This window comes from Ochlerotatus camptorhynchus, unplaced genomic scaffold (genome assembly GCF_037179485.1).
Source record: "Ochlerotatus camptorhynchus isolate MF236.1 unplaced genomic scaffold, CSIRO-AGI_Acam_v1.1 ptg000007l, whole genome shotgun sequence".
In the NCBI taxonomy this organism is placed as follows: domain Eukaryota; kingdom Metazoa; phylum Arthropoda; class Insecta; order Diptera; family Culicidae; genus Ochlerotatus; species Ochlerotatus camptorhynchus.
The window spans coordinates 2,995,273-3,019,495 of record NW_027040499.1 but is presented as its reverse complement, the minus strand read 5'-3'; the positions used below and the strand labels follow the sequence as shown (position 1 = coordinate 3,019,495).

General features: G+C 39.3%; 1 protein-coding gene across 3 annotated transcripts in view; it reads left to right on the top strand.

Annotated features, from left to right (window-relative positions):
* The window catches only part of Adcy8 (adenylyl cyclase 78C), a 339,012-nt gene extending 327,222 nt beyond the window's left edge, over positions 1 to 11,790 (top strand). The window contains exons 7-13 of one of the 3 annotated variants that reach the window (XR_010517431.1): positions 2,117 to 2,508; positions 2,566 to 4,599; positions 9,667 to 9,963; positions 10,025 to 10,250; positions 10,570 to 10,630; positions 10,959 to 11,104; positions 11,174 to 11,258. Coding sequence is in view for 2 of the 3 variants with exons in the window: in XM_065217276.1 (XP_065073348.1) it covers positions 2,117 to 2,508; positions 2,566 to 4,599; positions 9,667 to 9,963; positions 10,025 to 10,250; positions 10,959 to 11,104; positions 11,174 to 11,293 (3,215 nt within the window). In the remaining variant the exon portion in view is untranslated. Of the gene's footprint in view, positions 1 to 2,116; positions 2,509 to 2,565; positions 4,600 to 9,666; positions 9,964 to 10,024; positions 10,251 to 10,569; positions 10,909 to 10,958; positions 11,105 to 11,173 lie in introns of those variants that run through there. The other 2 variants (XM_065217276.1, XM_065217289.1) reach the window with 2 other exon arrangements.
* Positions 11,791 to 24,223: the final 12,433 nt, after the last annotated feature.

The following is a 24,223-nucleotide window of genomic DNA, read 5'->3' as shown; positions in this document are numbered from 1 at the left end:
TATTGAGTATTTTGCGGTTACCGTGTAGACTATCGTTATTCCACGCTATTTCAAAACTACCCAAATTTGGGTAGAATCCACCCAGATCGGTCAAAACTGAACCTACCCAAAAATGGGTAAACATGTATTTACCCAAATCTGGGTAAACGTACCAGCGACAGAAACTGGGTAATGGTTAACTAGGCGCTGAGTTCCTGCAGTTTTCTGAAATTTTCCTCTGTATTGAAGAGACTCTCCCTCTGAGTTATTCTCAATAGCCATGCATAATCAAGCGAATATTAAATATTTGCGTGATTATGCATGGCTATTGAGAATAACTCCGAGAGAGAGAGAGTCAGAAAATCAATGAAAATTTTACTACACTTACACTTTACTCATAAATCACCAAAAGTGCAGGAACTCAGCGATGAGTGAATTTGCCACATGTTTTTTTTCAGGTTTTTTCCAGGAAAAAATTAAGCGATTATGAGAAAAGTAAAGATTGGATTCTCTCAGTCTATTGGAAATATTTCTAGACTGAGTTCAATTTTCTGCATTTTCCAGCAGATTTTTTAAGTTTTCCTGAGGAAAGCATGAGGCAAATATACTCACTGCTGAGCTCCTGCGCTTTTTGCGATTTATGAGTAAAATGAACTCAAATTTGGGTTTATCTCATTGGCCGTGCAGAATAGAATAAGTCAGGGGAAACATGTCAGAAGGGTCTAACTCGAAACGTAAACAATGACTTGGATCGTCGGTTTCTTACGAATGACAACATACCCACTCAAACTAACTATATCGTCTGACAGAGCAATGTTTGTTCTATAAGCTGGTGTAGTCTGTTTCCTTGGGTGTGTGGTCATTCAAGAGAAATCGACGTTCAAAGTCATTGTTTACGTTTCAAGTTATACCCTTCTGACATGTTTCCCCTGAAGTAAATGTTCACTCGGACATGAGCAAATCGACAGTTAGCATGCAAAAGGGCGTAAACGGGATGATCGATTCTCTTAGTCGATTTTCTCTTTTGGTAATAACTCGCTAGAATTAACGTTTCTCGGTGCGTTTGCTGTTGCTTTTGATAGCCAATACAACCTGTAACAACTTTGCATTGAACAAATTCTAGAAAATTGTTTCGCTTAGCTGTAGCAATGCAAAGAGAAAATCAATGAAGAGAATCGATTATCGCGTATACGCCCTTATGCATGCTCACTGTCGAAATGTCAAACATTTCGACAGTGAGCATGCATAAGGGCATAAACGCGATGATCGATTCTCTTCGTCGATTTTCTCTTTTGTTAATAACTCGCTTGGATTAACGTTTCTCGGTGTGCTACTGGTGCTTTTGATAGCCAATACAACCTGTTACAGCACTGCATTGAACAAATTCTAGAAAATTGTTTCACTTAGCTGTAGCAATGCAAAGAGAAACCCGATGAAGAAAATCGATCATGGCGTATACGACCTTAAGCATGCTCGCTCACTGTCGATTTATTCATTTTATGAGTGACCTACACGGTAACCGCAAAATACCCAATAATGACTACAAAGTAAGCATTTTCGAGGGAAACTGGGACTACCCATTAAATGAGTAAAATTTTACCCATTTATGAGTACTTTCAACTACAAAAACAAGTAGTAAGTATTCATTTTTGAATAACAAATACTCATAAATGGGTAATATTTTTACTCATTTAATGGGTAGTCCCAGTCTCCCTCGAAAATGCTTACTTTGTAGTCATTATTGGGTATTTTGCGGTTACCGTGTACGTTTTCTGCGAATTAGTTTGATTCATTTGCCGTGTTTTACGAATTTGAGTAATCGGATTTTAATTTAAATAGAATTCAACGGCCGTGTTTACCTGCTAGCACCAACATCTTTCATGCAAGTTTGGTAACTACTTCTCTTGCATCAAATACTCACACAACATATACACAACAAGTTTGTATATCTGTTTACGATTCTTCATCATTCACTCGCTCTCTCTCTCTCTCAACTATAAGGATAATCAACGCACGTGCTTCTTTCGAGCCTGCGCTGCAAGTGCAACGCAACCGTCCATGCCACGTGCTTTCTGCCGCTCTTGAAAAATAAACTCATGCCCCTCCCCCACCATTTTTTTTCTTTCCCTCGTTGCAGTTCTTCCGATGTTCGTAAACAATGACATCCGCAAGGAGATGTACAAATCACCGGAACAGCCCCAGGTGGACACCCAGTTCAAAAAGCTCTACATCTACCACATGGACAACGTGAGCATACTGTTTGCGGACATCAAGGGGTTCACCGAGCTGGCCAGTAAGACGTCGGCCCAACAGTTGGTTAAGGTGCTGAACGATCTGTTTGCCCGGTTCGATAAGATAGCCGAGGATAATCACTGTTTGAGGATCAAGCTGTTGGGGGATTGCTACTACTGCGTGTCGATGTTTGATAGTCAGAGTTGGAAGAGCCGTCCAGATCATGCGGTTTGCAGCGTTGAAACGGGACTGCACATGATCAAAGCCATCAAGGACGTCCGGGTGCAAACGAATGTGGTAATTTTTTATGCCGTTAATTCATTGAGTTCTAAATTAATGCGATTTTGGTTCTAGGTTGACTTGGATATGCGAATCGGGATTCACAGCGGTTCGGTAATGTGTGGAGTGTTGGGTGAAAAGAAGTGGCACTTTGATGTGTGGTCAAACGACGTGATAATAGCCAACCACATGGAATCGGGAGGTGTTCCCGGACGGGTTCATATATCGGAAGCTACGCTCAATTGTTTGAATGATACGTATGAAGTCGAACCGGGCAACGGTGCCAGTCGGGATAGTCATCTGAAGATGATGAACATCAAGACATATCTAATCAAGCGGACCGAACCGCTACGGCCAAGAAAAAGACTGATGAATCGGATGAGTACGCTTCAGTTCGAAAAGGAGACTATAAGTAAGATTAACGATCCAAGGTATCGGAAGGACTCGAAGACACCTAGTGTCGCCTCTAGTGGAACTAACAACAATAATCATATCACGAAACGGAGCTCCAAGTCGACAATACACGAGGACGAAACAACCACGGACTGGACTCCGGAGATTCCGTTCGGAAACTTAAATCAGGTCGGAATCAACGCCGCCGAGAGTTTCCGTGATAAGCAAAACTATGACACCGAAGACACGCTTCCCTCGACAGAAGAAGTCGACGACATCATTGATCAGAATATACAAATCAACTCGAATAAGCAAATGCGAGAGGAATATCTCTACACGTGGACGCTCAAATTTAAAGATTCATCCCAGGAGGGCACGTTCTGTCAACTCCGGGAAGACATGTTCCGATCGAACATGCTGTGCGTATTTGTTGTTTGGATTTTCATCGTACTTTGTCAAGCTGTGATCATCCCCAAATGTACCATTCTGATCGTGTCTCTTTCGATCACTACCTTTGTGCTCACGATAGGTTGCGTGCTAGTTATGGCCGAAGAGTTCTCCACGCTTCCAGAGTTCCTTCAGAAAAGTTCTTCCACCCTAGTTCACGATCGTAAGCGCCGAACGATCTTTGTTTGCATAACCATCATCCTCATGTCAGCCGCTAGCTCTATGGGATTGATCATGTGCGATCTTGATGAACCAATATCCACCGTCGAAACCATGCACAAAGAACCATCCGTTGCGTTCCTTCAGACAGCTGGAACAAAACAGGAACTCCAACTCAATCTCACCGTAACGGCAACCATCAATCAAAACCTAATTCTAAACTCGCACAAAATCGTCAATCTAGACCTTGAATCTCTGCTCGCCGATCAGAACAAAACGCTTAAAGACCTAGACGAACAAGAACTCCAATCCATCGGACTAACTCCCACCTACATAGATCTTCCACAGAGCTACAAAGTATCGTCTTTCAATGCATCGGACGACCCTTTCCAGGATAAAGATTCCATCGAATATAAACACCCACCCACATCGTTCGATAACTACGGTCACCCAGTCTGCGTCCATCCGGAATACGTAGTATTCACCTGGGTCCTGTGTCTAATATCTCTAGCCACGGCCCTCAAACTGTACTACCTCGTGAAAACCTTCATGGCCATCACCATGGTCGCATGCTATTCGATCCTGATCCTGCTCGTGTTCAACGAGGTGTTCGAAACGTACGATATCCAATTCATGCAAGCCAGCGGAATGCCCCTGGCCGCTCAGATGATGATCCTGTTGGTGGTTTTTCTCACCATGGTCACCTACCACGCCCGGTTGGTGGAGGTTACCTCTCGGTTGGACTTTATCTGGAAGGAACAAGCCGAGAAGGAGCTGTCCAACATGAAATCGAACCGCCACCTGAATGATCTACTGATCAAGAATATCCTCCCTGATCACGTGGCGGCTTATTACCTATCGGAGGAACGGGCCGATGAGCTGTACGCCCAAATGCATGAACTGTGCGGTGTGATGTTTGCATCGATACCGAACTTTAAGGACTTCTACTCGGAGGATATCGAAAATGGGAAGGCTTGCATCAGGATACTGAACGAAATCATATCGGATTTCGATTCGCTGCTGGAGGAGGAACGCTTCAAGACGGTGGAGAAGATCAAGACGGTCGGAGCAACGTACATGGCGGCATCGAACCTGTGCTCCGGGAATAAGGTAGGTTTTTGGTGATTTGGAATTGAATTCAATGTCTGACAAGACTCTATTTGAGCAATTTAAAATTAAATTAAGTTCTGAATTGCCGATTGGATTTATTTTATGGCAATGCTGGAGAAAGGGATGAAATTACTGAATCGATAGCCCCAGTGGGGTATGATAATCTGACGCCAAATAAAGCTGAACATTGCATTAGGTCCTAAGTAACATTGATCGATTCTCTTCGTCGACTTTCTCTTTCATTAATAACTTGAGCATATAACCGTTGTTTGTTTGTCGTATTAGATGCTAGTTAAAGCTTCTTTATCGATCTATGTGCTGAAGATACATGCTGCATACATTTTTCGTGAACATTAACGGCAAAGAACTCAGCAACACTGGGAGACCGTGAGTTCCTGCCCACCTGTCTTAAAAACATCTCGACCACAGGTTACCACTACTCCCAACAGAAACGCTCTGACATGAACCGAATCGATGTAAAGGTCCGTTTAGACTATCTGATTTCTTGGTCTGCTTTTGATCGCCGCCATAATGAAAAATCTGCTCGATTTTACCAAAGATGAATACTAACATGAAACTGTCGGACGAAAAACTTTCTATTTTAGTGTCCTCTTTCACGGTCCCTTTCATCAAATGAATACCCCCCGTATACAAAGTAATTTTGTGGTTTTGCTGCCCCCTCGGTAGAGTTGAAATTTTGTGCTCATTTTTATCAAAACAATCACACCAAAATCAGAGATGTCCCATTTTTTAACTAGGGGAATTTACGTATTCTCGGCATCCTAAGCAGCGACCTTCTTTCTATAGCCTTTTTCTCTATGGAACGCACACATATGCAGTATTGGTTTGTTTACAATCTTTTGCTGCCAGCTGCTCTAACAATTTCAGTCGAAAGAATTGTCAAAAACTGTTTTGAAACGCTTTTACAAAGCTCCAATCTTCTCTAGTGAGAGCGAGTATTGTCGGCAACCAGTTTTTCTTCGGCAACCGTTCCATTTGAACTGCATGTAAATCTGCTGTTCTATTATCGGCAGCTCGAAATCAGCTACAATTTGTAGTGCGTGTGTTTCATTTCAAGAAAACCCTGCTAGATTGCTTTTTCTCAGTGGTAAAAATATAGTCAAATTGAAGCTGAAAGCTTAAAGAATCGTTTGCATGCATTCATCGAAGTGTTTTCGTAAGAAAATCCAGTGAAAATAGTGTTTCAATTTGGGTTGCCGAAAATAGTCTGTCATGCCGAAGCCGTCATTTCCCCTACTCGATTAACAACTAATCGATTATTTTTTGTTAGCTGTGCTGTCATTTTTCCACGAATGACAGTGCAGCGCATGTTTGAAACAATCGGTGATGATCCTCTGGAGAAGTTAATGCCTGTATCGGTATGATATAACCGATTACAAATATGTTACTTTTCGGTTCGTTAATCGATTAATCGATTATTCAAATGAAAATCGGCCATCACGAGATGAATGTGAAACGTCATTTCAAATATAAGGACCGTAAATAAATAATGATACAATTTGAAAGGGACCGGGGCTAATCACAAATTATGTTCCCATAGTAACTGAAATAAACACGAGTGTTCACCGGTTGATTTTACTTTCGACGCACTTTGTCAAACCCCCTGTTTGCTGGTGTTCACACTGCTTGCACATGTCGAAAGGACTGTCAATTCAGATTTCGAAACAAAACTGTATCAGGAATCAAAAGTAAATACTTCCATAATGAATTTCCGGAAAATTGTTCTAGCTTCGGCAGGCGTATTTGCTTTTATTATTTTAAATAAAATGAGAAGGAGAAGGTGAACTTTGTGGAGTAGGAAATGGTTGCTCTGGAGGAGCACCGGCAGGGATCTGGCTCATATTGTCTTTCCAGATCTGCGATACGAAGATGAAAAAGGATTTCAAAACTTCACCAGGATGTCGATACGATAGATCTACATGATTCCTTGAGTTCTGAACATTCATGTTAAGAACTCAATTCTGCATATTTCTCTGATGACCTTCGGAGGTCCCTGAAGTTTTGTTTCTGTTCTCTGGTCAAATATCTTTGAAGATCAACAAACTTTCCTGAAGATCTGCTATTTTTTTTGTAGTTCTACAGATTTCTTTGAAGTTCTGTGTGTTCTTCAGAAGATCTGCAAATTTCTCTAAAAATAAACAAAGTTCCTGAATCTATGCAGTTTTAAGATCCTTAAATATTCACAATTATCTCTGATGGTCACTAAATTTCTTATAATCTACGAGCTTCTCAAAAGTTCTGTAATTTTCTCTGTTGATTTTCTTGATTCAATGAATATCTGCAAATATCTCTGAACTTCTACACAATTCCCTAAAGTATAAAAAAAATATCTTGAAATTTTTGAGCTTCCCGGAAGTATAAGGAAGTTCTAGCCACTAATTTTTCTGAAGTTATGCAAATATCGTTGAAAATCTGCGAACTTCCCTGAAGCTCTGTAAATTTCTCTTAAAATCCGAGAACCTCAATCAAATTCTGAAAATTTATTTAAAAATCTGCAGATTTTTCAGTAGATTTACGATCGACCCTCTGAAATTTGCCGAAGTTTCAAAAATTTCATTAAAATTCTGTTAAGTTCTCTGAAGTACTGTATTTCTGCTCTAAATATCTACGAACTGTCCTGAAGTTCAATAAATTTCTCAGCAGATCTGCGAACTTCTCTAAAGCTCTGTAAATTATTTCGTGGATTCTTGGACTTCCATAAAGTTCTGCAGATTTATCTGAAATTATTTGAAATTCGCCAAAGCTCTACAAATTATTTGAAAATATTTGAACTTCGCTGAAGTTTGAAAATTTTATCTGAAGATTTACGAATTTCTCTAAAGTTGGGTTAATACTTCTAAAGATCGACGAACTTTCCCGAAGTTCTGTGAGTTTTGCTGAAGTTATGCAATTTTTTCTAGATTTTTGTCTTGAAGTTCTGCGAATATCTTTAAATATCTGTAAAATTTTCTGAAGTTTTGCAGTTCTGTTCTCAAGATCTATGAACTACCCTTGAAGCTCAACAAATTTCTCAGTACATCTCCGAACCTTTCTAATACCCCGTACAGGCTATGGCTTATATCATGTAATATAGACTGTCTGGCAATGAGCACTCATACATCTAGTTGTCACTGGAAATCCTATATATGAGTGCTCATTGCAAGACAGCAAGACAGCCTATATTACATGATATAAGCTGGGGTGGGACGTGCTGTCAAATCAGCCTACTGATCATTCTTGTATGAAAGTGGTTCATAACGTATAAACAAACCCTGTAGGTTTCTTATGGCTTGTTTTACCAGTTATGCGAGGAAGGTGACCATTGTTCGTATTTGACAGCCACCTCCCCCCCACCCCCTTGGATATAAGCCATAGTACGGGGTATAAAGCTCTTAAAAAAACTTAATAGGCTCTCCGACCTACTGTCTGGCATGCTTATTCTTATATAAAACATGCTGTTTTGTTGACCTTGCCATGATCGAACCCATTATGGCATATTTTGACCAATTACACTGAAAAATAAAAATCAGTCAAATCATACACAGGACAATATTGAATAGTGAAATCGGTTTACCTTGCTGCTGGATGCCATCAAAACACAAATCAAGCGTTTTTTTTTAGCAGTTCAAATCCATTTTTAAAAAATTGTCGAACCTCTTAACGGAATCAATCAAAGCTCTTCATAGTTCAAATCCGTTTAATTTAAGAAGAAAAAAAACAATATTTTCACCTCACTTGCGGCTATTTTGCTGAATGAGTCGAATGAAAATTAAACACCTTTTTTGTTCGACAAATCAAACGTCATATTAATCATCATGTCGAAAAAGTGTGAACGCATCCCAACATTGCATCCGACAAAATTATCGAGCAGTCCACTCGAATCAGACCAAAAAATCAGATAGGCAAAATGGACCTTAACCGCACTACCGGACAAAATACCCGTCCCGGGAGTCACGTAATGACGCATGATAACACATGCGTCTTTTATTTGTTGTCGATTGATTACCGAAGTCGACTACTAGTCAACAAACAAGACATAACAGAACACACATCCAGCAACTAATGCGTGTCATGTCTCTCGTCCTCGGGGGCTGCTATAGACACATGTAATACACACTTAGAAATTATCACCGACTTCGGTAATTTTTACCGAAATCTGAACAGCTGAACTGTTCGGTAAAATTTATGCAATTCAAATCAATTAACCACTTCATTCGAGCAGTTCAAATGACGTTTACTACCACTCGAACTTTGAAATAAAACATCATTTTGAGATTTGTCCTTCTAGAACCACGAGAAACTAGCCACCATTTGTGCGTTTCATAAAAAAATAGAAATTAGTTGGTCCAGTTTTGTGAATTCGCTGGTAGGAAGTCACGCCAAAACTGCTTGACAAAGTGGTCAATTGGTTTTTAGCTACTTTGAAACTAAATCTCCACTAAAATCACAAGATTTTATCATTTAAACAAGGTTGAACATGTTTTGGAATTATTTTCAAATTCAATAGCCTTTAAAATGAAGACCGAAGTTTTACCGAACGTTCAGCTGTTCTGATTTCGGTAAAATTTACCGAACACGAAAACAAAATCTTAGTGTGTAGATGTGCGACTACTTTCTTCCAACAGAAACGCTCTGACATGAACCGAATTGATGTAAGCTGGATTACAGTACATCCGAGAAGAACTCGTTCAGATGTGTAGATTAAGAATTTAGCCAAAATTCCGGAATAATCTAGTTCACCTATTACAACTTTCGTTCAGGACAGGACAGGAGTTGACATAACTAAACAATTTCTCACTATAGACCTCTTTGACGTTTAATCGTCTTTCTCTATCTAGCACACATGGATGAATCGACGGTTTTTTTTTCCCACTAATATGTTTCTCTCTTGCTCGCACTCGTTCGATTCAAATGGTGCAGTAGTGTGCGCCGATTAAATGTCAGAAAGCTCGATTGAGATTAAGATAAGGGGGGAGTTGAGAGGTGTTAACGCCGACGGGGGAATGAAATACCTCAAAACCTGTGTGCGTAGTTATGGACAGTCCCTAACTCCGCTTTCAATTCCAGACCAAAGTAGACGAAAAGGACGAGGAAGCCGTATGTGATTTGGTGGAATTTGCACTGGCCATGCGTCAAAAGCTTCAAGAGGTCAACAAGGATGCATTCAACACGTTCCAGCTGCGGGTTGGCATAAGCAGCGGTCCTCTGGTAAGCGGCGTCATCGGGGCTCGGAAACCCGTCTATGACATCTGGGGAAACACGGTCAATGTCGCGTCTCGGATGGATTCCACCGGAGAGAACTGGAAGGTTCAAGTCCCGGACTATACGGCTGCTTTGCTTCAAACGAAGGGCTACACGTGTGTCGTAAGTCGTTGCATTTTCTGTTTTCAAAGGAATCCATTATATAGAAACATACCTTCAACAGCAACGTGGTGAGGTAAACGTCAAGGGCAAGGGACTTATGTTGACCTACTGGGTGCTGGGAATGAACGTTTCCGCTAGTCAATTAACCTCTCCGGCCCTGATGCCCGCCGGAGTGCCACAGGTACAGACGCCGTCCTTGCAAAGACAAATTTCTCAGCATAGCTCTCTGGCGGCAGTGGTATTCGGCATGATGCAGGCGTCCAAGAGAAGCAATCATAACTCCACCCGTAAGTATTCTCCGTTGCTATTCTGCCCCATAGTTCCGCAACTAGAATCAGCTAAAAATGTCAGATGTTTTGTGTTTCTTTCGCTTTTCGTTGTTTCGTCAATGGAAGATTCTATTCAATGTGCTCTCTATGTCTATTCGATGTTTTCTTCTAAGCATCAGTTTTTCTCTATCTGATATTTTTAGCTGCTTTCTCATAACTTTTTTATTTCACTATTTCTCGATCTTTAACTATCACTTTCTATTTCTTAAATTACTTTTATATGTTATACGAATATCACTTGCATAAAAAAAACAAACACTTAAATCGCAATGTGCAGAAAAATGTGGCTGGAGTCGTGCTAAAAACTTGACTGTCAATAAGATGCGTTTGCTGGCACCGTATGTATAAGCTTCGACTGCTTTAGTGCAGAAAGTTGCCCAAAAACCGTTAACCCAATTGTCGTCACTAAACCTTGACCTGTGTCGGTTGGCCACTAAATCTGTGTTCACGAACGTACTCCTACCCCCACGGGAAACAATCTAACCAAAACTCACATGTAATGTTTTCCGCAGTAAAATGTTGTAACCACTTACCAGTAACGCTCACCGGCATGTTCTGTCTCGAGTCTAACCTTCAATCTTGCCCCACGTGATTTTTCACGCCATAACCTCAAATCTGTACCCAGTTTGATATCGATCTAACGCAGTTAACCTTTGTTTCCCATAGCAACCGCAACGCCGTCCCCGAGAACCCGGTTCGGGCGACGGGGAAGCACATTCAGCTCAGTGAGATTGAGTCAGAAAGTGCAGTCTAACAATCCAATCCGACGGAATACGACTCGGGTGCGGGGACGCAGCTATACTATGAAAAAGGTACCGCTAGAAGGTCTTGCTAGCTGTATTTCGTTGCATTAACAGTTTGTTTACTTTTTCACCTTATAGCCCACCATCCCTCACTCGCCATCGGTACAGATTCCGCGCTGTACCACGCCGGAAAACAATGTGATACCATCCTTCCTGCAGCTGCATCAGAACGTCAAAGAGGAACAGACTGGAGTGTAATCGGAAGATTGAAAGTGAATTTTTTTTCCATAATAATTCTACAAATTTATCGCTAGTTGTCTGCTGCTTTCTATGTAAATGAGATAGTGAAAGCATCAGCAGGTCTTAGCACAAGAAATACAACAAACCAGTAGCCAAATCTTGTATTCTAGTCATGAAATCAAGCAACTAAAATCAAACACAAATATTTTACTGTTACTCTTCTAGCACAATTCATTCTAAGTCATAATTCAGTTCTGTCTTTTGAAGAAAACAGAACAAAAAACAAGTTTTAAAGATAAACCAAACAATTCTTCGGGAGGAAACATAAAGAAAAAATCAAAACAACAATTTAACAAGAACAACACTTCATGAATAGAGATAAAATCAAGAAAACAACTAGTGACAAGACACCTAAATGTGATTCTAAATGTATTACCATTCAGTTGAAGGACTGTATTTGCTGTACTTGTGAAGTATAAACAAAATAAAGCTCGATGGAACAAACTGTCATGCCAAAGTACAGTGAAAAATAAAAAAAAATAAACATTAACATGGTGAAGTTTCATATTCCACTGAAGAATCCTCCTCAAACTGCATTCAGCTAAATCTTAACTCAGAACATCTGCATCGTTTTAATGGTTGGTGACCTCAGGTAAATGAAAAACTATTGAGCTTTCACGATGACCTATCCAGTAATGGCACGACATGCCTCTAGGTAGTTCTTGGATTTTTTTTTTTTTGCTCGAATGTGAAGTTTCACATGCCTATATACCGTCAGTGAGAACAAACTGGTCTCCGGAACCGGATTATGGAAGCTCTGGATAATGGCCACCACGGCCAAATTATATCTTGAAATTTTCAAAAATTCCGCGAGATTCAGATACTGCCCAACAGACGGTGTGAGCTGATTGAAAAGCTGAATAAGCATATTATCAACAATCAATATGAAACTATCGATTTTAAATTGGCTCACTACTTGACTAGCCTATTGGTCCCAAGCAAATCGATTAACGTACCCCATTCTAGTCAAAATTCTAGTACTACACAATGTTTATTTTGATTCGCTATGAAAGTTTGACGTATAAAATAAGGGGTTTGCGGATTTTCCTATGTTTCGAGGGGAGCATCGATTAGCTTGGGACCGAAGATAGTACCAGAGCTGAGCCAAAAAGTTGAACACGTTTCTTCGGGACCTACTAGTCTTATACCCCGGACAGACTATGGCTTATATCATGTAATATAGGCTGGCTTGCAATGAGCACTCATACATAGGATTTCCAGTGAAAACTAGATGTATGAGTGCTCATTGCAAGACAGCCTATATTAAATGATATAAGCCATAGTCTGTACGGGGTATTATCACAAACGACCTACTAATCTTAGAGTTACCTCTATGCTACTACTGGATTGTACCAACAATCAATACGAAACTAACGATTTTAAATTGGCTCACCACTTTAGTAGCCTATTGGTCCCAAGCAAACGATTAACGTACCCTATTCTAGTCGAAATTCTAGTACTACGCAATGTTTGTTTTGATTCGCTATGAAAGTTTGACAGATAAAATGAGGGGTTATTGGTTTTTCCTATGTTTCGAGGGGTGATTCGACAAGCTTGGGACCGAAGATAGTACCAGAGGTGAGCCAAAAAGTTGAGCACGTTTCTTCGGGACCTACTTGTCTTAGAGTTACCTCTATGGTATTATCACAAACGAAGTGACAGACGACTTACTGGCGAAGAAATCAATTAAAATAATGTGGTTCGCTGTAATAGAATTTTCTTAGAAGCTTGTGCCATCATCCACCAGATGGGATAGTATTTTTGTTTTGGTTTTGCACGAAGTTGATTTTGTGTACAATGATTCTTTGACAGTGTGCAAAGAGTGTATATCATTTTGCCATTTTTTTTATGCATTCCAGTTTTGAGTAGAGTGAAAGAGATAGAACCAAAACATTCTAGTACATTCGGTGAAAATGCTAGTTCAATCCAGTAGTAGTGTTGCCATGTGGTACAATCCACTAGTAGTGGGGTAGCCATGTGGTACACTGAAAAATTGCAATAGCAGGTTAGTCACCAAAATTTTCGAGCCGCTCCGTCTGTCACTTCGTTTGTGGTATTATCATAGAGGTAACTCTAAGACTACTGGGTCCCGAAGAAAATCATTATTATTTTTGGCTCACTCAGTACCAGGACAACGGTCCCAAGCAGTCCCAAGCTATTTCACTCACCCCTGCATGTTCTGCATGAATCCACACACCCCTGATGTTATCTGTCAAACTTTCATAGCGAATCAAAACAAACATAGTGTAGTAATAGAATTTCAACTAGAATAGGGTAAGTTAATCGTTTGCTTGGGACCAATAGGCTACTAAAGTGGTGAGCCAATTTAAAATCGTTAGTTTCGTATTGATTGTTGGTACAATCCAGTAGTAGCATAGAGGTAACTCTAAGATTAGTAGGTCCCGAAGAAAATCATTATTATTTTTGGCTCACTCAGTACCAGAACAACGGTCCCAAGCAGTCCCAAGCTATTTCACTCACCCCTGCATGTTCTGCATGAATCCACACACCCCTGATGTTATCTGTCAAACTTTCATAGCGAATCAAAACAAACATAGTGTAGTAATAGAATTTCAACTAGAATAGGGTACGTTAATCGTTTGCTTGGGACCAATAGGCTACTAAAGTGGTGAGCCAATTTAAAATCGTTAGTTTCGTATTGATTGTTGGTACAATCCAGTAGTAGCATAGAGGTAACTCTAAGATTAGTAGGTCCCGAAGAAAATCATTATTATTTTTGGCTCACTCAGTACCAGAACAACGGTCCCAAGCAGTCCCAAGCTATTTCACTCACCCCTGCATGTTCTGCATGAATCCACACACCCCTGATGTTATCTGTCAAACTTTCATAGCGAATCAAAACAAACATAGTGTAGTAATAGAATTTCAACTAGAATAGGGTAAGTTAATCGTTTTCTAGGGACCAATAGGCTACTAAAGTGGTGAGCCAATTTAAAATCGTTAGTTTCGTATTGATTGTTGGTAGTAGTGTTGTTGCCATGTGGTACACTGAAAAATTGCAATAGCAGGTTACCCGAAAAAAAATAACAACAAAAATACATTAAAAAACAATGTAACAATAAGACGAAAATTATTGTCTGAACAATGATTTATATTGTTACGTCTACAATAAATTTACCTTGATTTATGTTGTACAAAACAATAAATTTCATGGTAAATGGAAAATTTACAATAAAAAAGGGGGGTTGTTAAGTATCTTAACAATGAAATTTTCGTGATTTTCCCATATAATTTTTTTTCAATAACATTATATATTATTGTTATTTTACTGTTGGTTGGCGAATTTATTGATTAAAAAAAATAACAGTGTACTTTAGAGTGTATGTGTTGGCTTGACAGATCTACTTTATCGACTTTAAAAATAAATAGAAAAAATAAAACATTGCCCCGGGAAGGGAAGGGGGTGGTATGTCTGTTACGGGTGGTCCTTTTTTTACTGGTTATGGATCGAGATTCGATCCGGAACTTGTGAGAAATGCAGGCCAACTACCCTGCGCTCGATATCCCTAGGTCACGTCTCCTTGGTGGTTGAGCGTCGTTGATAAGTTAATGCATTCGACTGGAGAGAATCGCCCATGAAATATGCTTCCACCTGAGAGTTCCTTCCTGACATCTTCAAGTGGTGGAATTTTTTATTATTATTGTATGATTATTGACTGCACGGAAAAGGTCTCCATTAAGCTTTAGAGAGGGTCTAGGATAAGATATGAGCGGAGGCGGACTGCCTGGTTTTGCGCCAAACGAACTGTCAAAGCCAGAGCCATACGAGCAGCGCCTATCTTAATTACATTGGCAGTGTTGCTGACCCTCTCATAGTCTGCATGCTTCAATCAGATTTATTTTTATTGTTCGTGAAGTAACCCACAATGAAAATACACCAATATTTAATGTAACAACAATTTTTATTGTAATAGAGTTGTTCATTATTGTTCATGATCGAATCATGTTAACAATATAATAAATGAAAAATACGATAAAAATCATTGTAACAACATTTTATTATGTACATTCATTGTACATCTAGGTAGCAGTTTTGCCGTTTTCGGAAGAGTACAACATTATAACAATCATTTTTACTGTCGACAATAAATATTAATGTTAGAGCATTGTTTCCACTGAAAATTTCACTGTAATTTTTTTTTCGGGTAGTCACCAAAGTTTTCGAGCCGCTCCGTCTGTCACTTCGTTTGTGGTATTATCAACAATCAATACGAAACTAACGATTTTAAATTGGCTCACTACTTGACTAGCCTATTGGTCCCAAGCAAACGATTAACGTATCCCATTCTAGTCGAAATTCTAGTACTACGCAATGTTTGTTTTGATTCGCTATGAAAGTTTGACAGATAAAATGAGGGTTTATTGGTTTTTCCTATGTTTCGAGGGGTGAATCGATTAGCTTGGGACCGAAGAGAGTACCAGAGCTGAGCCAAAAAGTTGAGCACGTTATTTCGGGACCTTCTAGTCTTAGAGTTACCTCTGTGGTATTATCATAGAGGTAACTCTAAGACTAGTAGGTCCCGAAGAAACGAGCTCTACTTTTTGGCTCAGCTCTGGTGCTATCTTTGGTCCCAAGCTAATCGATTCACGCCTCGAAACATAGGAAATTCCACTAAGCCCTCATTTTATCTGTCAAACTTTCATAGCGAATCAAAACAAACATTGTGTAGTACTAGAATTTTGACTAGAATGGGGTACGGTTAATCGATTTGCTTGGGACCAATAGCACAAACGAAGTGACAGACGGAGCGGCTCGAAAACTTTGGTGACTAACCTGCTATTTCAATTTTTCAGTGTACCACATGGCAACACCACTACTACTGGATTGTACCACATGGCAACACTACTACTGGATTGTACTATCATTTTCACCAAATGTATTAGAATGTTTTGGTTCTATCTCTTTCACTCTATTCAAAACTGAAATGCATAAAAAAATGACAAAATGATACGCACTCTTTGCACACTGTCAAAGAATCATTGTACACAAAATCAACTTTGTTCAAATCAAAACAAAAAAACTAACCCATCTGGTGGATGATGGCACAAGCTTCCAAGAAAATTTTATTACAGTGAACCACATTATTTAAATGGATTTCTTCGCCAGTTAGTCGTCTGTCACTTCGTTTGTGCCAATAGGCTAGTCAAGTAGTGAGTCAATTTAAAATCGATAGTTTCATATTGATTGTTGGTATTATCATAGAGGTAACTCTAAGACTAGAAGGTCCCGAAATAACGTGCTCAACTTTTTGGCTCAGCTCTGGTACCATAGAGGTAGCTCTAAGACCAGAAAGTCCCGAATAAATATGCTCACCTTTTTGGCTCAGCTCTGGTACTATCTTCGGTCCCAAGCTAATCGATGCACCCCTCGAAACATAGGAAAATCCACGAACCCCTCTTTTTATCTGTCAAACTTTCATAGCGAATCAAAGCAAACATAGTGTAGTACAATAATTTCGACTAGAATGGGATACGTTAATCGTTTGCTTGGGACCAATAGGCTAGTCAAGTAGTAAGCCAATTTAAAATCGTTAGTTTCGTATTGATTGTTGGTATTATACCCTGGACAAACTGCCGCTGGATGAAACTGCTCTGTTCTCTGAATTACCACGATGCTGTTCTGCTGACGGCGGGACATCCATCCTTCCACTTTTGGTGCTTCTGCTGTGCCTTCCAGATGATCGTGACACGGTTCCGTTGCTGCGATAAACCACTTAATTTTTTTTTGTCCACGGAAGTCTCTTTTGAAGTAGAGCATCACTATGCACGTGTGTTCCTCGACACGCGTACACTTGCAACCAAATGAAGTAAAGCTAGAGGAGGTATTTCTTTGAAAATGAATAATGTTCTTTTTTGACTTTTTATTATTATTATTAATAATATTATTATCAAAATTCCTTGCCGGTGAGGAATGGGAGATAATTTTTTTAAATGCTTGTATGTTTTTTACTGTGCATATAAATTAAATTTTGTTGTAACAACGGGGGAAAATAGATATTAACTTGTATCCCCGGCGGTGAATACCAAATTTAATTGAAATGCTTAGAAAATATAATACAAGCATTTTAAAAATTCTCTCCAGTGTGGTATCGGTGAAGGAATTTTAAACCAATAGTTCTTATGCTCACCACGAGAGCCAACCTAATCATTATCATGCAGTGGCGACATCTTCGTAGAGCTTTTACTGCATTCCTCCAATAGAGATTGCTAAAGTATGATTGTGTCAGTGATTTGTTTTCATCGGGAAAATTTTCTGCTATGAAGTTTTTTTTCCCGATGAAAACATTTTGCGTATACGTATACATGACATAGTGTGCGTATGATAAACGTCAGCAATCTCTATAGGAACTCATCCTAGACAGCGAGTGTTCTTTCCCCAGTCACAAAGAGACTCACACCAATGTTGGCAGATATACCGATTTATCGGTGTTTATACCGAATTTCAAACTTGAGATTTTATACTGCCAGCGCCGGTCGTGTAGTCAGCGTTGCCAGATTGTTTTCTTGCTTATCTGTATCAAAAAAGTTTAAAAAAATCGGTATTTATCGGTATTTACAATTTTTATTAATTTTATATTCATAACTAGGGCTAAGAACGGAAAATTTACTTTTCAGGATTTTTATTTTTTAAACTTTATTTAGGAGATTTTTAGTCACGGACTAGTTTATTTCCGAACTTTTCAGGAGACGTCCGAACAAATTTCCGGGGATCCTTTGAATAAGCACCAGCAGAAAAACTTCCAGCGAAAAAATAAAGAAGCTTTTCTGAAGGAAGTTTGAAGAAAGTTCTGTGAAAAATCGGAAAACATCCTGGGAACTTCCAAGCCAAATATTGAGAAGCTTCTTCGAAAAATTTAACTTACCATTCGGAAAAAATCGGATGACACATCCAGAGGAAGCCAGTAAAGCTTCGGAAATCGGAAGCAAATTCCAGGAGTAACCATTTCCAGGAGTTGCCAGAAGAAGCTCGTAAAAACTTTCCAATAGAAGACGGAGAATGGCTTATGGAAAAACTTCCAAAAGAAGGCGACAGAAACTTCTTCGGAGTATTAAATAGATATATCGGGTAGAAGTTTAATTTTACTTCCTGGAGAAGACGGAGGAAGTGTCGGATGCCAGAGGCCTTTAAGGCCGGCGCATAATAGATACGTTTTCGGGTTTTTTGACAGTTAGCCCATGCATTATCTGTCAAAAAACCCGAAAACGTATCTATTGTGCGCCGGCCTTAACAGTCATGAGAAACTTCAAGGAGAAGGTGGGGAAGCATCCATAGAGATTTCTGGGGGATATTAACACAATATTCCCTGAAGTTCCTTACACATTCTAATGACCCAGCAGTTTTCCTGATATTTATAAAATATCCCTGAAGACGTCACAATGTTCCTGAAGTTTATGAAACATTCCTGAAATGCAGTCCCATAATTCATCGGAACGCCTTTAAGTTCTTGCAATTTTCATGAAGTTAATGGGGCTGTTTAGAAGTTCTCTATTCAATCTTTCTTGAAGATTTTGGAACTTCCCTAGCAGCACATTTATCGAAAAACGGTTCATGCAATGCAATTGTGACAAGAAATTTTGACCTCCTTGCTCAGCATGTTGTGTTCTTTCAAGCGTGATGCCAGCAATTCGGATTTCTCCTTCGATAAGTCGAGATCTCGCACCAAATTATTAAATTCGGATTGTGTAAACCACAAACGAAGTTACAGACGACTTTCTCCGAAGAAATTAATTAAAATAATGTGGTTCTCTGTAATAGAATTTTAGACCACTTTCCGCCGCTCACCGCCAGGTTCGCTAGTATTTTTGATTTGAATTAATTCAAGTTGGTTTTGTGTGCAATGATCTGGCAACTCGCGTTGACGGGGTGCTGTTTTCTCACTCATCGGAGGAAATTTTGATTAGAGTGAAAAAGTAAGAAACAGTCAGCGCGGGAACCGTGTGCATTACTATAGGTACGGCAGAAGGAATATAGTCGACTCTTTCGTTCTCACGGTGTTCTTACGCATGATCCAACGTTACGTCACACTGGATTATGCATAAGAACGTCGTGATAATGAAAGAGCAAAGTTTGTATGTTTGGGAGCCTCTCGCATTCAACCCCCATTCCCACAACATCCATTTGAAACGGGCCAGATGAAGTGGGCTTGTGTAATTGAATCAGTGATTGCTAAACATTGCATTAGGTCCTAAGTAACATTGATTCTCTTCGTCAACTTTTTCTTTGTATGCTCACGGCTTATTAAAGATATTCCCAGATTTTTTCTGCTCACAGATCGATAAAAGAAGTTTTAATCTAATACGACAAATTCAACAAAAAACAGTTATGCGCTCAAGTTATTAACGAAAGAGAAAGTCTACGAAGAGAGTCGATCAATGTTACTTAGGACCTAATGCAATGTTCAGCTTGATTTTCTTGCATCATAACCGGCAGCAGCAACATCGGCAACATCAGAGTGGTAATGGCGAACATGGGTGCCAGTTGTCGGTCCAAATCAGGTTTCTTCCCGTCGTCGTGGTCCTTCCCGCTCTGGGAGAGAACGAGCCGTACGACAGAAACTAATGGGCTAGCTTTAGGCTCTAACGACCGACAAGTATCGACACGGAATCGGTAGCTTCCTGTTTCGATGTATCGCTCGTTTGGAATGTTTGCGGTTCATTCCTGGTTTCCTTTTAATCTTTATTAAAGAGATTTTTAGCCTTAGGCTAGTTCATCTCTAGTTCCTGGTTTCCGGATCCTTGAGTTCGATAACTCAAAAGCATTATGGTTAAGTTAATTTTAATCGTCTAACAAACAACTATGTAGAGGAGGACGAGGTCGGTTCTTTCCTTCATCTTCGATAACGATTTTGGTATTAATTACTTCGGCAACACGGTCATTAAAGGGGCACGTCTTTCCATGTCGGTTGCGGTTGCCGCAGTGTAGGTGGAACGGAACATTAACTTTATTTGTAGGAGTGGTCTTTTGCCCCTATTGATGACGATGCTCGGCTTGGGTGCGTATGTGGCTTGGGTGGAACATTAGCATTGACCTATCGACATGGATTGGGAGGTGTTCGTAGCTTGCTACTGGTAGATTACGACACTGCGATACGTTGATGGTCATCAAGCCAAAATAAATACACCGCTAACTTTCAACTGCAACATAAAAACAACAAAACGGAGGAAGCTCCCTTTCACAATTAATAATTATTATCATTAAGCTCTCCGCAGGAACTCTTTCGGGGATAAAAGGGCGTAAACCGCAAAAACTGGGGAAGTAATTTTGACCCAGTGCCAAGAACTATCTACTCGAGGAAAAGCCGACAAAACATAAAGGCCCTTATTACGGGTGTCACTTCACGGTGAAAACGAAGTGAAGGGACCAGTTGTCACTCACGGTGAAGTGATTGCCGTGTAAATCAAATGGGAATCACTTAACCGTGAGTGATAAGTTGACACTACACCGTGAAGTGACATCGGTAATAAGGGCCAAAGTTCGCTGTTGAGAAACATCAATTGTAGCACCACTTGCGGAACCTCTTTGATTTTGGATGTAAATTTTGGCTTCTGTTGCTGAATAACTGTTGCTCTCCCACACAGCAAAAAAAAAATGTAATATCGATCAACGTAATTCAAGCTGATGTATGAAATAATGATGTAATAGCAAAAAGCAGATACAATATTACATCAATGGATGTAATTTTGTTCGCAAAATCGATGTACATCGTACAATGTGATATTACACAACCGATGGATTGACCTGGTTGCAGCAGTTTCGATGTAATATTCAACAACTTTTTTTGCTGCGCAGTCCCATGTCTTCTCGGTCTCAGATGACTGCACGGAAAGTATAATCTACCATATTGGGGGTTTAAAGTAAATGCAATGCACCTATATGTTTTTCCAGACTACATTGTGAATTCGCTACGAGCACAAGTGCATTCAAAAATACTATGCACTAAAAAAACGCATTACGTAGTATTTTTAACCGTACATGCTATTTTACGATGACTTTTTCCCTAGATTCTACTATGGAATAATTGTGGTTTTTACTATGTTCTGTGATGTTTCATTATGGCATAGTATTTTGTGTTTTGTTTTTCAATTTTGCTATTTTTTACTTACAATTTTACCAAAATGAAAGCCACTTTAATAGATGCATTAAAATATTCAACAAATACAAATCAGTAACAAACATTCATGCGATTCCAACTTTGATGATAGATGACGTAATCCTCTATAAGCATTGAGCATGGTATCGATGATAGTTGGTGTCAGCACCCGCCTCAGCAAGCATCGATTCTGCAAATGGCCTGTTCTGTCGGACTGTGCTCATCGTACGCGCCTTCCTTGTGACCAAGACCGTGAAGAGATATTAAAACTTGCGCTCTTAAGCTCTCATACTGCAGCAGATTCATCTAATCCATCTACAAAAAAATGTAAAAATTTAACATCATCATCAGTTGCTTCTTCCCCAGCGAACGAAAAATAGTTTTCATTGCCATTCGCGCAACTGTCAGCTCCTGTACCATTGCGAAAACTTTCATACGTCAAGGTATGGCACCAGGAAACAGTTGCCAGAATCTTCCAGCCGTACGTACATTCAGTAGATAAGAAACTTACCCTTTGTCGTGGTACTGATCCAAACTTCAGCATCGGCGTTGATCAATTTCAGCAGACTGTTCCTTTTGTTTTTCATGAAAAAAAAATAGCTATTTTTACTGTGCAGTTCCGGAGAAAACTCATTGAAGGAAGCATGCAATATTCGTCCATCGAGGGTATTATTATGCGTCGATTTAGCGATGCTGATGCTGAGCCGAAACATCCAGTCTCTTTCTGCAGTTGCCTTCATGACAAGCTGAAAATATGTGGGAGAAAACTGATCTAATGTTTAATTTAACTTTGATTACTCCAATCTTATTGCTTACCTTTCAAAGCACGTAGAAATAATCACCGAAATTGAAAAAAAAAAAATCGGCAAGCTGACTCCGTTGTAAAAATTGTAACTGGCAGACGGTTCGCGATGGTGGAGCACTTGTTTTGATTTTTTTTATGACTGCTGTCAAAAATTGCTACATAGTATTTTCAAACATAACATATTTTCAGCAAAAACTGTCGGTCATTGACAGCTCAACATCGTTTACATGTAAGCAAATGTTAACTCGATGTGTTTACCCCCAATCATTTTGATCTATAGTCTTTCATTATACAAAAGAAGTGCAGATAATAACGAAGACGACATAATGATATGCTGTTTGACAACAGGCTCTCCTTTCAAATTTCTTTAGAGAAAAAGAGATAACAGGCGGTACCCCAGTGGCATTAACTACTTTAAGCTAGTACATATGAGTAGATAGTGTTGCCGTGAGGTACACTCGAAAATTTAAAATGTAAGTGCGTCAAATCAAATTGCAAGTCTGTCACTTCGTTTGTGGTTATGCCAAGCACTTGTTTGAACCTTTTTCAGGTTTTATAATTGTTTTTGTCTCCGTTATCTATACATGAAATTTTTCACTTCTGAATGAAAGTGTTCCGATGCTAACGCAAAAAATTTGGTTGGCGTTTACTCTTACGAAAAATAAACAACAAACAGTGGTTGTTCGCAACATTTCCTCTTGGCAGGACTCTTATTATAACATCGACTCTGGCTTCCCCTAGAAATGATTACGCCTGTAAATACATTCCCACAGGTATTTGCAGAACACAGTTCGATAAAAGATGCTATTATCTAGCATTTACACAAACACAACAAGAAACCTAGAGTAACATTTGAAATGGGCTTATGTCCAAAACGTAAACAAATCAGGTTTTTAAAACCATACGTTAGCACCGCTTGATAGCTTCTAATCGTGTAGAAAAGTACGGCATAATCGAGAAAAATCATTAAAAATAACTCGATTTTCGAAACGGCCGATCAACGAAATTTTTCGATTTATTAATAGGCCCGCACGCTAAAACGGCCAACCATTCATTTATTTCATTTCATTGATAAGCCTAGTGACGTAGAAGGGCCGATGATTGATAATTTTCAAACGAAAGCTAGGCCCTACTAGTTGTGGCAGGGCCGATGATTTGTTTTGAATTTATTTGACGTTGCGAAAAGGCTTAGCAAAGGGCGTACCATTTGTAATGACAAGCACAACGGCTTAACAAAAAGGGCCTGTCCATTGAAAGATTCACAAAAAGGCTTATTAATTTATGAAATTAAAATGTTATCGATTTTCATATATTTTTGAAAGCTTTTCGCATATTTTGAATGTTGTATACTGAGATACAGTTACTATTGTTATTGTGAACAATATAAATGCCTAAAATACTTCAATTTTCTTAAATATGAATTGAATAGTGCGGGAAAAATTTAAAATTCATTTTCTGGTTTGTTTACGTTTTGGACATAGGCCCATTTCAAATGTTACTCTAGAAACGGTTCTTTGCACACATTATTAACGAAAGATAATCGAGTGGTAGTAACCGTCGTTTTAACTGCTCGAATGAAGGTGGTTAATTATTTGATGTGCCAGATCTACACTAGAAATACTCAGAGGGAGAGATAGGCGGAGAAAACAAAATATATATATGATTTGAGTAGTAGCTATACTGAAGATCTGAGAGATGTCGCCCCTTCAGTGGTAGGAAAATCATTTTTGCAGTATGGAGAATATCAGAAAATCCACGATTTGTGACTAAACATGCATTCACAGAAGAAAACAAATAAACGAGTGTTTACCTTATCACCATAGTAATGTACTCGTGCAATTTCTGTGCATCTAAAACTGCCAATAAAGACGATAATGAATAAAAACTGAAAATTTTCATGCACTTCCAAATGGTTTCCTACCATTCCCATACATTCGAAGTGACTGGCCCTCTGGATGTGGATGATGTCAA